General features: G+C 39.8%; 3 protein-coding genes across 3 annotated transcripts; all 3 read left to right on the top strand.

Moving 5' to 3' along the window:
• Positions 1-1,540, top strand: LOC148642071 (transcription factor HES-5-like). Its single transcript, XM_088617283.1, has 2 exons — positions 1-172; positions 289-1,540. The coding sequence occupies exons 1-2, from the start codon at positions 110-112 to the stop codon at positions 703-705; spliced, it is 480 nt and encodes a 159-aa protein (XP_088473409.1). The 5' UTR covers positions 1-109; the 3' UTR covers positions 706-1,540.
• Positions 1,541-6,315: 4,775 nt separating this feature from the next.
• Positions 6,316-7,909, top strand: LOC148642070 (transcription factor HES-5-like). Its single transcript, XM_088617285.1, has 2 exons — positions 6,316-6,437; positions 6,554-7,909. The coding sequence occupies exons 1-2, from the start codon at positions 6,375-6,377 to the stop codon at positions 6,968-6,970; spliced, it is 480 nt and encodes a 159-aa protein (XP_088473411.1). The 5' UTR covers positions 6,316-6,374; the 3' UTR covers positions 6,971-7,909.
• Positions 7,910-12,477: 4,568 nt separating this feature from the next.
• On the top strand, positions 12,478-13,756 carry LOC148642069 (transcription factor HES-5-like). Its single transcript, XM_088616884.1, has 2 exons — positions 12,478-12,599; positions 12,716-13,756. Exons 1-2 carry the CDS (start codon positions 12,537-12,539, stop codon positions 13,130-13,132), a joined length of 480 nt encoding a protein of 159 aa, XP_088473010.1. The 5' UTR covers positions 12,478-12,536; the 3' UTR covers positions 13,133-13,756.
• Positions 13,757-15,542: the final 1,786 nt, after the last annotated feature.

Below are 15,542 nucleotides of genomic sequence, written 5' to 3'. Positions count from 1 at the left end.
CCCACACATTCGTATGGAGATTGGGGACTATAAATAGGAGAGATGAACCAGCACAAGTCAGACTCTCAGACTCCCTCTACAGAGAGCGCTCCAGCACACAGATACAGCCATGGCACCTACAGTCACTGCAGCAATGGGCTATTCGAAGGAGCACATGACTCTGGCCATCAAGGTGAGTTGTGAAGCTTAGATGTTACAGTGCTTTTTAAAAATATCCATTTTAACTCTGTAAGCAGTGTTGGATCCCAGAGCCAGGTGATTGACAGGTGTCTTGTCCTTGTTTTGCAGCTGAGAAAGCCGATAGTGGAGAAGATGCGCCGAGATCGCATCAACAGCAGCATCGAGCAGCTCAGGCAGCTCCTGGACCAGCAGCCGGATTCCAAGCTGGAAAAAGCCGACATCCTGGAAATGACAGTCTGCTACCTGAGGCGGCACAGCCAGCGCCAGCCCGTGAGCGCCCCCTCTGGGCCCTCAGCTGAAAGTGAAGGCTACTCCAGGTGTGTCCAAGAAATCAGGCGCTTCCTCTCCCAGGATGGGACGAAGGTGGAGTCCCAGGGAAGACTGCTGAACCATTTCCAGAACACACAGCTTTCCTTGGATAAGAGCAGCTGTCAGAGTGTCCTGCCTCAGCTGAGCTCCCCAGTCCATCACACCACCATCAAAGGAGAGACTCAGGCTAACACAATCCTCTGGAGGCCCTGGTAGAGCACTGTGGACTCTTACTAAACCCTCAGGCAAACAGAATTGAACAGTCCAGTCCGTGACGGGCGAGGACACTAATTCTCAGTGTGTAGAAGACTTTTTCTTCCTCCTCTGCTATGCAGAATGTTATCAGATTTGCTTTCAGTAACAGGAAGCAAAGAAATGTTACCCAAATGTGGGAACACGCCGCGCATATCGGGTACTACTTGTTGCACAAGAAATTATTTTAATAATGTTGAAACTGTGATTCTTCTTGTTAAAAAGAAATTGGTTTCTAACTCAGAAACCTGCCTTCAGTGAAGGCAAGATTGTATCTTGTTTAAAAAGAATCATGTGAAGAGCTTGTACTTTAGAAAAGTTTTATGCAAAGCAACTTTTTGCCACTTTTGTTATCAGTAATGAAATATTTTTTTATAAGAAAATGCCCTAGGTCATTTGTTATATTGTTATTTCACAGAAATATGCTCACACACAGTGAAATATACATTTCTCATTTCTTGTTTGTGAAATATTGATAAGTTTATAATGTATCCATGCCTTTTATAAAGGAGCTTTCTCAATCTGTACACTCTATTAAGGGTGACATATATGTTCTGATCTTGGAGACATCTTCAAGATATGGTTGTGATTTTTTCTCACAGCCCAGTTTACAATGTTTGTAGAAACGGGCTATTACCTGTAACCTTCATTTAAGGTGCTTATTGATAATGTATTGTTGTGAACAGAAGACTGAACTCTTTTGTATGAATAATATTCATTTGCTATGGTTCTCAAACATGGATATTGTTTTGTTTTTCAAAACAGCAAAATCAAATAAAATTTGGTTCAATATACAAAAGATTCAGAGTAATTTCAGCTTCCACAGTTTATAAATTATAATAATGTTTTTTAAAATCTCACCATATACAGGTAACTGGAACACATCTGAATGAAAAGGCTACAAAGAAATCTTTACTTCTTTATTCACAACCCAATATAAACACGATCTTTGCTTACAGCACGTTAACATTGTGTTGAGTCCAGGGAGTAAAATCACAACAATGTGCCCTTTGACACATTTTCCCAAATGTTGCAAATACTGAATAGGATAATGCAGAGATTGTGTTGAGCTTCCAAAGATCTGAGACTTTTAGGGAGAAATTTAATTCAATATAATGTCAACCATCCACCCAAAAGGAATTAATAGTCTCACTGTCAAAGCTGCTTTTCTGCTTTTTAGTGGATCTTTTTAACTGCAGTGGTCTCCATTTGAATTTTTGGATGAGCCAGTGTTTTGAATTGTTAATACAGTAACCTTACATAATACAATTTCCTAAATAAGATTAAGAAATTATTGAATTTAATTATTCTACCGTTCCACATATTAAGACATATCTGACCTTCATCTATTCTTCCCCAAGTCCTAACAGTAGATAAATCTAACCTCATGGCACAGATAACACTCATTCTGTTTGCCATGAATGTGTTTTAGAGTGCCATCAGTTTAAATACATTGCTTGGCTTGGTTGCCATTCGAGAATATTTGTATTTTGAAGACAATTATCTGCAAACAACTTCATCAAAATACCTCTGTCACACTCTTCAATGAATAATAATGATAGTAAATACTCACCAGTGTGGACAAGGTAATGTGGGTCAGTTATAATCATATGGGTGGGATGCAGGAGACACGATCACAGTCAATATCAAGCCCACAGCACCAGAGGATAGTACACCAATGTCTCCTGAGTCTGCCCACAGAATAACACACCGGAGGAACTCTTTTATCCTGTAGAAGTGTTCAAAATCAACATTGTTACTGTGTCTGAAGCCAACGAGGATTAAACAGATCCTTAAAACCCTGAAGCGTGTTTTGCTTAAAACGATGCCTTGTGATGTATTAACCAGTTAAAGACTTACTGTATATGTGTTAATTCATTAACCTCAGGCTCTTTTTTCCGAGCACGTTTAGAGTTAAAATTGCACTCATGGTAAACGTTTTAACAATCAACTGTTGAAAAGTTCAATTGAACTGCAAGGCATGTAACAGTAGTACCTTTCAGGAATAAAGTGCTTTTGGAATTTAACATGTTCTATTGAATCCAGCCAGCTTGAATAAGTTTTCTTTTTACTGTGAAGGCCCTGTTTACCAGTTTTATCCTGGTTCTCTCTCAGGTAACCTTAACCTCACCTAGGTTAGTGTCAGCTCCCTAATGCCTGTGACATAACATTGTCATTATTAAATTTCTATACAAACATCCTCACATCTCCTGGTTTACCGCCAAAAAGGCACCGGGAGTATAAATGTGTTGCATATTAAATCCATCTGCGCTGACACAGGTTTCTGGGGTCTGACTGAAGCTGCACAATGACACTTTGGTCCCATATGGTCTCCTGGGGATGAGGCATCTTTGCCCCCACAATGGCAGATCAAACACCGTCGCTAATGTGATGTGTAATAAAGACACACTTCTATTGTCTCCCCTCTTCACTCAGTGAATGGAGAGAGTGTGAGAAACAGAGGAAAACTCACTCTCAGAGTCCCAGTGGGCCGATACTAATGGAGTGACCCCCACACAACAGCCTGCAGGGATAGGGGGTGTGATTCACTGATTAGCTTCGGTCTTAGAGAAAGTACGTCATTTAGAAAGGAGAGTTCTGACATTTTGAATATTACTTCTGTTATGGCTGGCTTGGGCCCAGGCTTACTTCACAGTATCTATCTGTCCAGCTTCATCTCAGAGAGCCACTGTTAGCTCCTCTGGGTCAGTGTGGGCAAGAGCAGCACACACACTGAATCGCTAGCGACTCAATTGTTTGGCAACAGGGTTGAAACTGTCAAACACAGTGCTGTAATTCCTTTGGCACACTTTCTACAACATTGAAATTCTCTTCATATGCAGGAGGTCAGATCCAATGTGCTTGGAAAGCCCCATGTAGCACAGCACAGCACTCAGGGAAAGGAATTTAAAGACCTTCCTCAACCCGGCATTCATAGTCTTCCAAAAGATCATTCTCAATGAATACTCTGTTTTACTGTTCTACAAAACTTGTTTTTGTTAGCAGATTTCAGTCATTTTTTAACTTTGCAGGTAAAGTTCTTGACACTTACTGTTTTATTTATAACACCTCATATTGAAAATTCAGATTTTCAGAATCAGAATCATTCCAATCAGAATGGAAAGGCATATCTCAGCAATTAATATAATCTTTCACAAATTCCAGTCCACATCCCATTCACTCTTTAAATCTGATTTCTTTGCTCAAGTTTAAACTTAATGATACAGAGTGCTGATCAAGTGTGTAGAAAGAATTATGTGCATTTTTATCTAAAGCTTATTATCTTAAAAGCACACTTTACCTAGACTTTGCTTTTTGTAAGTTGTTGTGTTCACTGAGTCCTTAATTAAACTGTATTTAGCGGATAAGCTTGGTCCCTGAGAGTCTTGTCAACATCTGCTGGCCTAAGTGAATTAGCATCTGACAAGGCACACTTCTTTTGTTGCAGTGAGCGCTCTGTCAATGGGCAGAGTGTGGGAAAGCTCTGGAGAGCACAGTCACAGTTCCTGCGTCTTTAGGATTCCTCAATCATCCCACCAGCATCTGGGCAACATCTTCTCTGGGTGGACAAAGTGAGCAGGGGAGGGAGTATGAGAAGAGCCCCTCGATAAGCAATGGAGTACAGAGAAAACATTTTAGGGGATTACAGTGAAAACATAGAATTTTTAACATTGTATGTAATATAGTTTCAGGTAACAGGGTAAATAGAGACACCCCTAAATAACCACTGCAGTTAAGTCACTGAATCACTGGGAGCCCAGTTTCCTGACTAGATTTCATTTCATTCTCATACGTGAGAGCCACATGTTTAGTTCTGCTGTCCTCCTACCATGGTTTCATATGTTCCTATGAAACATCCTAGACACAGCAGTAAGACCATTAGAAAGGTTAAAAATGAGAGGAGATCATTTGTCCTATCTAGCCTGTTTGGTAGATAGTAGGTAACTGACCTACTGATCTCAAACAGCCATTTTATAAAAGACGTCAGGGGATCATCTTCAACCACATGGCTGGGTAGCTCGTTTCACACACCCTCAACCCTTTGATTAAAGAACTGGCTCATATTTTTCTCTGTTCAAAAATCCATTTCCTTCAGCCTGTCAGCGATGGATATCCCCTGAAACCCCAGATTGTACCTGGTCCAAAGGAGCAATATCCTTCCTATATTGTGGTGACCACAATATTTGTACACAATATTCTAAAGGAGGCCTTACAAATACCAAACCTCTTAATGAGGTTTTACAATTCTAACATAACACTCCTTGAAGGCTGGAGGTAGAGATGTATTGATACAATATTGATCTCCTCTCAGTCCAGATGGTGTGTGAAGTCAGGCTGTGGCTGACCCACAATACACAGCCAATCACCGTCACTAATGTCTCATTCAGCACACACGGCTGCTTTTGTTGTGCAGGGAGCACAGCACACAGAGCACAGTGTGGGAAACCCTGAGCAGCTTTTTACTCACAGTGCGGACCAGCCACAAGCCTGGAGACACATCTGTGACATCTGGACACACTGCAGCTCTCTGATCCACTGCTTGACGTATTCTCATTTTTTAAATTATATTTTGTCATTTATATGCTAATACACAATACCATTCACAACAACTACGTTTTGTACCATTTTAGCACGTCAGATTAACCTCAAAGCTTTAGAGTAGAAAAGCTACTTGCATGTACATATCCCTCTCAGAAGAAGCACCTCAGTGTAACATGCCACTGTGTCCAAATGACTTTATCCTGCATGACAATTCATAGTATTCGTTTAAAAGCTGTATTAAACAATCGTACAGAATTAGATCAACACATCAACAACTTGACAACAGTACAAAGCACATGGATTTTGTGTAAGATATAGAAAGCAGCTCAAATCTTGAAATGGAGTGTTTGTTAACATGGCAGATAACTGAGTTAATCAGCTTTTGGGGGAATTGGTCTGCGATGGGCAGGCATCCCATTCAGGATGTACCCTGCCTTGATCTTGTTGCTTGCCAGGATAGACTCCAGCTTCCTGAATGGGAATAAGAGGTTAGGCAATGGATGCATGAATCACAATGGGGAGCCCACTTCTACAACAAGACAAATTCTGGAGACACTGGGTATTTTATTGAAGTACCTTTACTGCAGGTCAAACAGCAGCACTGCACCAGTAATTTGGCTTTGCTATAGTCATTGAACACCTACAGCAAGATCTAAGGTCAAACACATTTTGAAGCTTTGAGAAAACATGTTGGGTTGTGTCACATACACGGCAAATATTAGTACTGTGTTGTTACAGTGTCATTGATCCCATCACCAGGCAGCAGGCCTGCTCTCTTTACAGGGTCACCACTTTCCCAGATTCACACGGCGCCCTGTGAGTCACTCGCCATCGCCCCCTCCCCTCCACCTGTTCCCCAGAGAGACGACCATTGTCCCCGGCAATAAGCACTTCATTGAGCATGTGGCAATCCCAGCTTCCCCATTGTCCTCCGAGCTCGTCCATTGGCTACGGACTGTGAGAAACTCCAACAAGCCCCAGACCCACACATTCGTATGGAGATTGGGGACTATAAATAGGAGAGATGAACCAGCACAAGTCAGACTCTCAGACTCCCTCTACAGAGAGCGCTCCAGCACACAGATACAGCCATGGCACCTACAGTCACTGCAGCAATGGGCTATTCGAAGGAGCACATGACTCTGGCCATCAAGGTGAGTTGTGAAGCTTAGATGTTACAGTGCTTTTTAAAAATATCCATTTTAACTCTGTAAGCAGTGTTGGATCCCAGAGCCAGGTGATTGACAGGTGTCTTGTCCTTGTTTTGCAGCTGAGAAAGCCGATAGTGGAGAAGATGCGCCGAGATCGCATCAACAGCAGCATCGAGCAGCTCAGGCAGCTCCTGGACCAGCAGCCGGATTCCAAGCTGGAAAAAGCCGACATCCTGGAAATGACGGTCTGCTACCTGAGGCGGCACAGCCAGCGCCAGCCCGTGAGCGCCCCCTCTGGGCCCTCAGCTGAAAGTGAAGGCTACTCCAGGTGTGTCCAAGAAATCAAGCGCTTCCTCTCCCAGGATGGGACCAAGGTGGAGTCCCAGGGAAGACTGCTGAACCATTTCCAGAACACACAGCTTTCCTTGGATAAGAGCAGCTGTCAGAGTGTCCTGCCTCAGCTGAGCTCCCCAGTCCATCACACCACCATCACAGAAAAGCCTCTGGGAAAGAGTGCCCTCTGGCGGCCATGGTAGAGCACTGCAGACTGACACCACACTAAATTGAACAGACTGGTCTAAGATGAGCATGGGCCATATGTTTCCATGTGCAGAAGCTGTTTTCAACCTAATTGAAAAAATGTAAAGTTTCCAAGTTCAGGAAACTTAAGTTTATGGTACTTGTAATTTCCTGTGAACGATTAGGTGATACAGTCTGTTAGTCAAATTAATTTCTTAACTTCTTCTGTGGAGAATATAGGCAATTATTTTTTTCTTGTCAAACAAGGAGTGTGTTGCAACATTGAGTTGTTTAATTTTAAGGTTTGGAGGGAAAAGTTTTTCTTTCAAAATGGTGTTCGCTCTAGTTTGAGCATATGTAATTACTTTATAAGTAAGTGGTATCATTCTAAAATGATTTAGACATCTGGCTGAATCATGTCAAACAGCAATGATATGCTGTCTATGAATATGCATCCTGTTAGGGACAAATCCCTTACTGTATTTTGTCATACAAAGATAGAAAGTATGGTTTATCTTCATATTTGAAGATGGATTTTTGTAATGTATATCATATTTTTTATGTTCTTTGAAAAAGAAATCTGTATCTTGTAACAATAACCACTTGCATTTCTGACTTTTTTCACTATTTTGTGAAAAAATAATACAGTGCTTACAGTTACATTCAAAATGTTTCAGATGTGTATACTTTTTTTGAACATGCTTAAAGTGAAATGTTTTGCCTAAATGTTTTATGAGCTTTGGTATAGAATGTTAAACCTTGTTTTACCAAAAGCCCAACTGCAGAGTAATTATTAATGCAACTATGCATTTTGTGATGTTTCTATTATGATAGAAGAATACAGTAATAATAACATCTGTCCTAATGGTACAGTCCTAAAGTCAATTTAATCACTGTCATAGTGTTTTAATGGATATGTATTTCATTTCTGAAAAAATAAATGTCATGTAAATACAGTTCAAGGCTCATGGACAGTCTTTTCTCAATTTTTACAACATGTAAAACAATCATATTTATTTTTTGGGTGGATTATTGCTGGTTTTGAAAACTAGAACAAGACCTGTTCTGTAAATCCAGCAAAATTTTCAATCCATTTCTTTTCTAAAAATTGAAAAGTGCACCATAAAGACTGATTTAATACCTCAGGCCTTTATTTAGGATGAGGGAAATATTTTAACTCAGGAACAAAAATGTAACTGAAATATTTAGGATTATTTCTCCAAAGAAGAATTTCCTTTTCATATAAAAACAAAAGTGGTTTATATAATAAGTGTCATTTCAGGCCTAGCCAACACTATCTTTAATGTTAAAATATCATCTTTAATACTATCATTTATTATTATATTACACTGTGCACTATACCAAAACTAAATAAACTTTGTGAAGAAACACTCATCTCTTTAAACGCTTATAGTGACAACTACATTGCTTTTTCAGTTTAGCAAACACAGTCATTTCAAATTATACTTGACACTATGTTTAAAAGCATTCAGTGTCACAGGAATTAACAGGCTTAATCACTACATGGTTTTAAATGGTTTGCATGCTTACAATAATTAGTTTTTTCTTCCTCGTCCACATTTTTGCAACATGGTGAAAAAAAGCACAATAACATGAATCATCAGACTAAGTGGCCTCAGGTATGAAGGCAAAAGTATGATCTCCATTCAGTTTGAAAGTCCACAGAGAGCTGCAGTTTCCCACACTGAGCAGTCAATCAGAGTATTTACAGAGATCATGGGGAGACATTTAGTTAAATTGACAGCATATAGCCCTGGGACAATGGCTTCTTTGTAGCTAAAAAGCAGGAGTATGTGGGATATTGGGAATGCAAACCACTTTCCTGGAAAAGGGTTGATGGACTTGTTGATGTTTACCTGATTTGCAGATAAAAATCGACAGTCCAGTTAGAATAAATAGAGTAAAGCACAAATTGCAAAATATATCAGAGATAAAAGAAGACATTTTCAATAAGTAACACTTTTGCTCAAAAACCTACAGATAATTGTGCAATTTATAACATCACAAAGATTTGTGGAAAGTTGCACACATTCCAATCAAATGACATCATGACAACTATTGTAGTTTTTTTTTACTTGGGGGTAGGTAGGTTATTCAGGACTGACAGTGGCTATAAAAGAGATCAAATAAATAAATTAACATAGATGCCAACATAAATGACAATCATGTCTCTGCTACACACTTCTTGATTATATGCAACTTTTAAACAGATTACTAGCATGTCTTTTAGCACTTGCTTTTTTTTTGACTGCATAAAAAGGTTGGCAGTGAGCATACAATTTTAGATATGTATTTCACCTATGCTTAAATAACTTTTCAATCACAAAACATTGAAAGCTGAAATAAAGTTCGAACCATTAAAGCAGTCTCCCCTACTTCAAATTACTACACTTAGAAATGGTCATTTAGTTTGCTCAAAAACATGATACTCTGAACACGTTTTTACACAAGGAGGGGGAATAGCTAAATAAGGACTGTGTGGCTATAAAACGAATATTAAATAAACGTTTAGCACACTGGGTCTAAAGAGTGCAGTTTGTAAGATTAGTGTAAAAGTAAGAGTTTCAGATGTTTGCTCAGACTTGTATCTCTCTGTGGTATCCAGATGGTCTGCTGGGAAAAGGGCTCACTTTCCCCCATACAGGAGATCAAACACCGTCGCTAATGTGATGTGTAATAAGACACACTTCTATTGTCTCCCCTCTGGACTCAGTGAATGGAGAGAGTGTGGGAAGCAGAGGAAAACTCACTCTCAGAGCCTCAGCAGGATGATACCTACAGAGCAGCACAAAGCACCTCCACTGGGACGCTACACACTCACTGTGCAAACTGAGAGAGACTTAAAAAAGAGACGTGCAAAAGCTCGTCATAAAACCGAACCTACTATGACCCAATTACAGGGATTTTCTAAGATTCCCAGTCTGGGTTTCAAACTACAACCACCAAATTAGTACTTTTCCAGATTGCTTGCCATAAATAAGGCTGGCAGTTTATTTATCGACAAAAGTTGTGTGGTGACTTGTTTTAGATGCAGAACCCTGCCGTTAGTAAATGTCTAGTCTGGTTAGTGCATGCTTGAGTAAAGGTGATTGATTGATTCAGATCCATATCAAAATTGCTTCTTTTGTCTTGATTGGCAAATTACAGGAAGCAATTTTGATTATATGCTGGAATTATGAGTCAGGTGCTACATCTACAATTCTTATAACAGCATTCTCTTACAACAGTGCTTCCCAATCTTTCTGTGAAAAGTTTGAGGCACACAAAATATTTTTAAAATAATCAACACTAATATTGCAAGAAATACCATTTGTTCCAAACTGAAACTTAGACTGCAGTTTCAATGAGAAGCACTTGACTGTTTTATACCTTTAATTTCCAAGAGTTTGTTTTGATTAAAAGAACTGTTTAATATTTGGTTTGATGCTGGAAAGAGCTACGCGATGCGTCTGAACACATTTTAAGCATGCTTTAAACAATTTGACACATCTGAAGGATGACTGACGCACTTGCAAGAAATGTCACGGTTTAGATCTCAGGACGAAGGCTGAAACTGTGGATACTACCAAAGGTGGTGTAACAAAAATAATTCACCCATTTTCTAGCCACTTCATCCAATTCAGGGTCGTGGGGGAGTCAGAGACTATCCTGGCAAGCAAGAGGCAAATGACAAGATTGCGATGATGATATACCGTATATTATATATTATATTTAAAATCTTTTAAAAAAGCTCAATATGGACTTTGAATGTCAAAAACTTATTTGAAAGCTTGTCAGTTAAACATGTACAAAAGTAACAAAAAAGCCAGTGTTGTCTTTGATGAATTTATTGTAAAGCAGAATCCTCTTTATTTAAAAATCTACATTCAGAGAAACAAGTTTTTTTTTTCAAATTGCAACGCTAGCTTTCTTCTTCTGCAGAAGAAGTTAAACGTCAGCCCAACACCAATAAATAATTGCATTTTCCTTTGTGCTGCACTGATGACATTACTTAATTACTGGTAGACTCCTGTAGTCATTTTGTTAAAGCACTACTTCCAAGCAACTCCTTTAACTTATGCTTAACCACAGAGATTGTTCCCTGGAGGGCTATTGTTTAATAACACTTTTTCAAAATGGACCTGACTCCTGTCTAAATGTTTGTGTTCATCAGGTCCTTGATTAAACTGTATTTAACGAATAAGCTTGGTCCCTGAGAGTCTTGTCAACATCTGCTGGTCTAAGTGAATTAGCATCTGACAAGGCACACTTCTATTGTTGCAGTGAGCGCTCTGTCAATGGGCAGAGTGTGGGAAAGCTCTGGAGAGCACAGTCACAGTTCCAGCGTCTTTAGGATTCCTCAGTCCCACCTGCATCTGGGCACCTTCTTGTCTGGGTGGACAAGGGGGGTGGCAGTACTCTGACACTAGGGTATCTGACATGCTAACGCAGAGTAAAGACATGCTGGACCATGGTGAATCCTAAGGTAAAGAGGTAAAGTATGGTGGTGAGCTCAACAGTATGATCATATGAAGCAATAATAATAATAATACACTTAATAATGGTTATTTGACAATAGGTTCAGTCAGCACCAAAACAAATTCATACTTTCTAAATTACTACATGTTCTGCACTGAATTTGTAATTAGATTTTGTGACACTTCTTCAATAATAAAAAAATGTGTTATGAGGAATACCTATGAAGTATATCTATCCATATAGTACAACAATATATGCTTCTTATGAGAAATGAAAGAAAAAAACCCTAACTAAACCCTATCAGTCATTGATCACCTCTTCCTCCAGATGGTCTGTGATGTCAGACTATGGATCTCCCACAATACAGGGCCAATTGCCGTCACTAATGTGATGAAACCCTGAGCGACTTTCTGCTCACAGCACAAGGCTGGAGACACATCTGTGACATCTGGACACACTGCACTTTCCATCGACAGAAGAGAGCTTTTATCAGTGTGTTTCCATCAATCACTGGTGATCCTCAGCTACAGTGTTTAAGAACAATCATGATTGCAATAAAATCAGACTTTGCCTAACTTAAATTCCTGAAAGGTTGAAGTCGCTTAGACACATTGGAATACATCTCCACTTTTAAATCATGAGACGTATTAGCCATTATCTACATTTCCAGTATAAGCGTATCCTTCTTGCCAAAATCATAATCTTTTTAATTAGGATTAATTTAGTCACGTATCTAACAGATACTATTTGACAGTATTTTGTTGAAAATGGAAAAAAAAACTAGACAGCAGGCAAAATTAAAAATCTTATTTTTGTCAACTCCTGTATTGCATGACACTGTACTCAATACAAATTACTAACCTGAACATTAATGAAGCAATTTAGTTGAGCATTAATGCTCAACTTGACTGAGCATGTGGCAATCCCAGCTTCCCCATTGTCCCCCGAGCTCGTCCATTGGCTACGGACTGTGAGAAACTCCAACAAGCCCCAGACCCACACATTCGTATGGAGATTGGGGACTATAAATAGGAGAGATGAACCAGCACAAGTCAGACTCTCAGACTCCCTCTACAGAGAGCGCTCCAGCACACAGATACAGCCATGGCACCTACAGTCACTGCAGCAATGGGCTATTCGAAGGAGCACATGACTCTGGCCATCAAGGTGAGTTGTGAAGCTTAGATGTTACAGTGCTTTTTAAAAATATCCATTTTAACTCTGTAAGCAGTGTTGGATCCCAGAGCCAGGTGATTGACAGGTGTCTTGTCCTTGTTTTGCAGCTGAGAAAGCCGATAGTGGAGAAGATGCGCCGAGATCGCATCAACAGCAGCATCGAGCAGCTCAGGCAGCTCCTGGACCAGCAGCCGGATTCCAAGCTGGAAAAAGCCGACATCCTGGAAATGACGGTCTGCTACCTGAGGCGGCACAGCCAGCGCCAGCCCGTGAGCGCCCCCTCTGGGCCCTCAGCTGAAAGTGAAGGCTACTCCAGGTGTGTCCAAGAAATCAAGCGCTTCCTCTCCCAGGATGGGACCAAGGTGGAGTCCCAGGGAAGACTGCTGAACCATTTCCAGAACACACAGCTTTCCTTGGATAAGAGCAGCTGTCAGAGTGTCCTGCCTCAGCTGAGCTCCCCAGTCCATCACACCACCATCAAAGGAGAGACTCAGGCTAACACAATCCTCTGGAGGCCCTGGTAGAGCATTACAGACTGTTCTCAAATGCTGGAACAAACTGAATTGCACAGGCCTCCCTAAGATGAACATGGTCAGCAATTATAACTTTGTAATATTATTTCTCTCTTTTGTCAGTCAAGTGCAGAAGATTTTTAATGGTGTATTTCTTCAAAATGAGTCAGAATTATTTCCTGGTGTTGGATAAATAATGTGCTACTTATGTCTTGTGATACAAGGTACTATCTGCCTGCAATGCAGACCTAAGGTACTTTAGAGTATTTTCTATTTCAGGAAATTTCTGTACTTTTACACTAGCTCTATTGTCTTCTGTGAAGACGGTAGTCCGAACTATTTTTCTTGGCCTGGAAAAGTATTTTAGCAGTAAATTACTTAAGTAATGTTTTTATTATATATAACCCACTGGTTTTAAATTTTTATTGAAACTTTTTGTACAAGAAAATTTCTTCTCTAGGACTCCTTCCTTCAATAATGTATTGTTATGCATGTAATTTTTAATTGTCCATATTGTTTGACAGTTTTCTTTAATTGAAATATGTAATGAAATAGCGTCTTCTATGAAGACAAAATGCACTGTAGTTTGTCAGAAAAATGTGTTGTTTTTTTCTAAAACAACTATTATCAATGTTTTCACCCACATTGTTGCGATTTGTTGTTTTAATTTAATAAAAATGGATGTGAAAGTTACATGTTTATGTCGTACATTTCATCTTAACCTCGTGTTTTGCAACTATGCCGTCAAGTGTTTTGTGTGCGTCCTTCCGCACTTGAGTATGATCATTACATTACTGGCCGCCGTAAACAGGCAGTGTGGTAGTTTTGAACAACTCTTGTGAGTAGGCTATTTACGATGTTAAACTAGAAAATCTAAGAAAAGCGCAGTAAAGAATTGCAAAAAAGCGCAGCAAATGTAGAAGCGATTAATTAAAAAGCCTTAAAAGCGGTTAATTGCTAATCAAATAAGTAAACCTTGCAATGCACTACACGCTGTTAGGCTAAATGGGTGTGCAGGCTCTGTCCATGGTGCTGATCACTGCCCTGCTCAAGCTCCACAGTGCCGCGTGTAGAATGAACAACGCACAAACTCACGTGTACGGAAGCTTAAGAGCGCCAAGGAGGAAAAAAAAGCGTTTCAATTAGTACAACGTTACAACGACATACTTAGCGCTTCTAAGCTTCCGTAAACGTGAATGTTCAGCACTGTTCAGAACACGCTGAGGAATGACTTGTGTTTTGAATTGCCAGTGTGACCACAAACGTAATTCGTCGTAAACGCATTGCCTGTCCAATCTTTCGGCTCAATTTGCGACTACATCGTTTTAACCTCCCTCAAAAGCATAGGTGTGATTTTGTTTTTTAATTTACTGAAGAAAGTAATATGCTTCAAGAACTCATCTATTCAAATTCTAGACTTTGTACAAAAACATCGCTTTTTCGGACAAAGAATATAAAATTCGATGACACCAAACTCTTTTTTTTATTGTCTACTTTCACATTGGTGCTTTAACTCGAAGAGAAGGAGGATTGCTTCTGAAAGCAAACATCCTGAGAAAGCGTTTAGTTCATATTCATTGGTGAAATCGTTTACCTTCCCCTTAAATAGAATGAAAGGGGTCCGACAGATAACGAGACAGGCAATAAAAATCTTCATTGGGTTTGTCACACTCTGTGAGTGTCTGGGAAGCTGAAGGTTCCCACACCGAGCTGTCAATCAGTCCATTCCCAGAGACCGTGGTGCGGAGCCTTAGTCAGTATGCGCTATACCGAAGAGTCCAATAGAAAATAAGCTAGATCCCAGTTTATTATTTAAAATGCCCCTACTGAAATTGTGAAACTTACTCTATTTTAAGTAACCTTAAGTCACGACAGTAGCATTGTCTCGTGTAATTTAGATAGCGCCTTTCACATGTTTTCCACGTATTCGTTATTTTAAGGTTTGCTATTCAGTGAGCCTTTGTACCTTAAATGAATAAAAACGACGGCGTTCTATTGAATTCGATTCGACATGAATCAATCCGAGTTGACGTGCCTTTCAGACCTTTGATTGAAACTTAAACTGACAGCTATTGTTGCTCTACGGTCTCCGGGGAACTGATGCTTCCCAACCCCCGCCACAGTGGGAGATCAAACACTACTGCTAATATGATGTGTAATGAGACACACTTCTGTAGTTTCCCTATGGACATCAGTAAAAGGAGAGACTGTGAGAAACAGAGGAAAATGCGCTCTCAGAGCCTCGACGCCTCACAGCAGACTGTACACATCGGTGACTGATACCCGAAACATGAGTGGGAGACTGGTTTCTTGCCGTTTGCTGCACTTTATTGTTGATGCCACTATTATGAATGTATTTTGCTGTCAGACGTTTTAATTTTATACACTTTGTATCTGAAAAAAAATGATTCAGTATCTTTGG

This window comes from Lepisosteus platostomus, chromosome 23 (genome assembly GCF_059453375.1).
Source record: "Lepisosteus platostomus isolate fLepPlt1 chromosome 23, fLepPlt1.hap1, whole genome shotgun sequence".
NCBI lineage: Eukaryota > Metazoa > Chordata > Actinopteri > Semionotiformes > Lepisosteidae > Lepisosteus > Lepisosteus platostomus.
The sequence above is the reverse complement of the archived record's forward strand: the minus strand, read 5'-3'. Positions and strand labels throughout refer to the sequence as shown.

Excerpts from the sequence above, each read along its gene's own strand:
- LOC148642069 (XM_088616884.1), top strand. The coding sequence starts at position 12,537 with ATGGCACCTACAGTCACTGCAGCAATGGGCTATTCGAAGGAGCACATG. Across the intron at positions 12,600-12,715 it reads ACATGACTCTGGCCATCAAG|CTGAGAAAGCCGATAGTGGA; the intron begins GTGAGTTGTGAA and ends CTTGTTTTGCAG.
- LOC148642071 (XM_088617283.1), top strand. The coding sequence starts at position 110 with ATGGCACCTACAGTCACTGCAGCAATGGGCTATTCGAAGGAGCACATG. Across the intron at positions 173-288 it reads ACATGACTCTGGCCATCAAG|CTGAGAAAGCCGATAGTGGA; the intron begins GTGAGTTGTGAA and ends CTTGTTTTGCAG.
- LOC148642070 (XM_088617285.1), top strand. The coding sequence starts at position 6,375 with ATGGCACCTACAGTCACTGCAGCAATGGGCTATTCGAAGGAGCACATG. Across the intron at positions 6,438-6,553 it reads ACATGACTCTGGCCATCAAG|CTGAGAAAGCCGATAGTGGA; the intron begins GTGAGTTGTGAA and ends CTTGTTTTGCAG.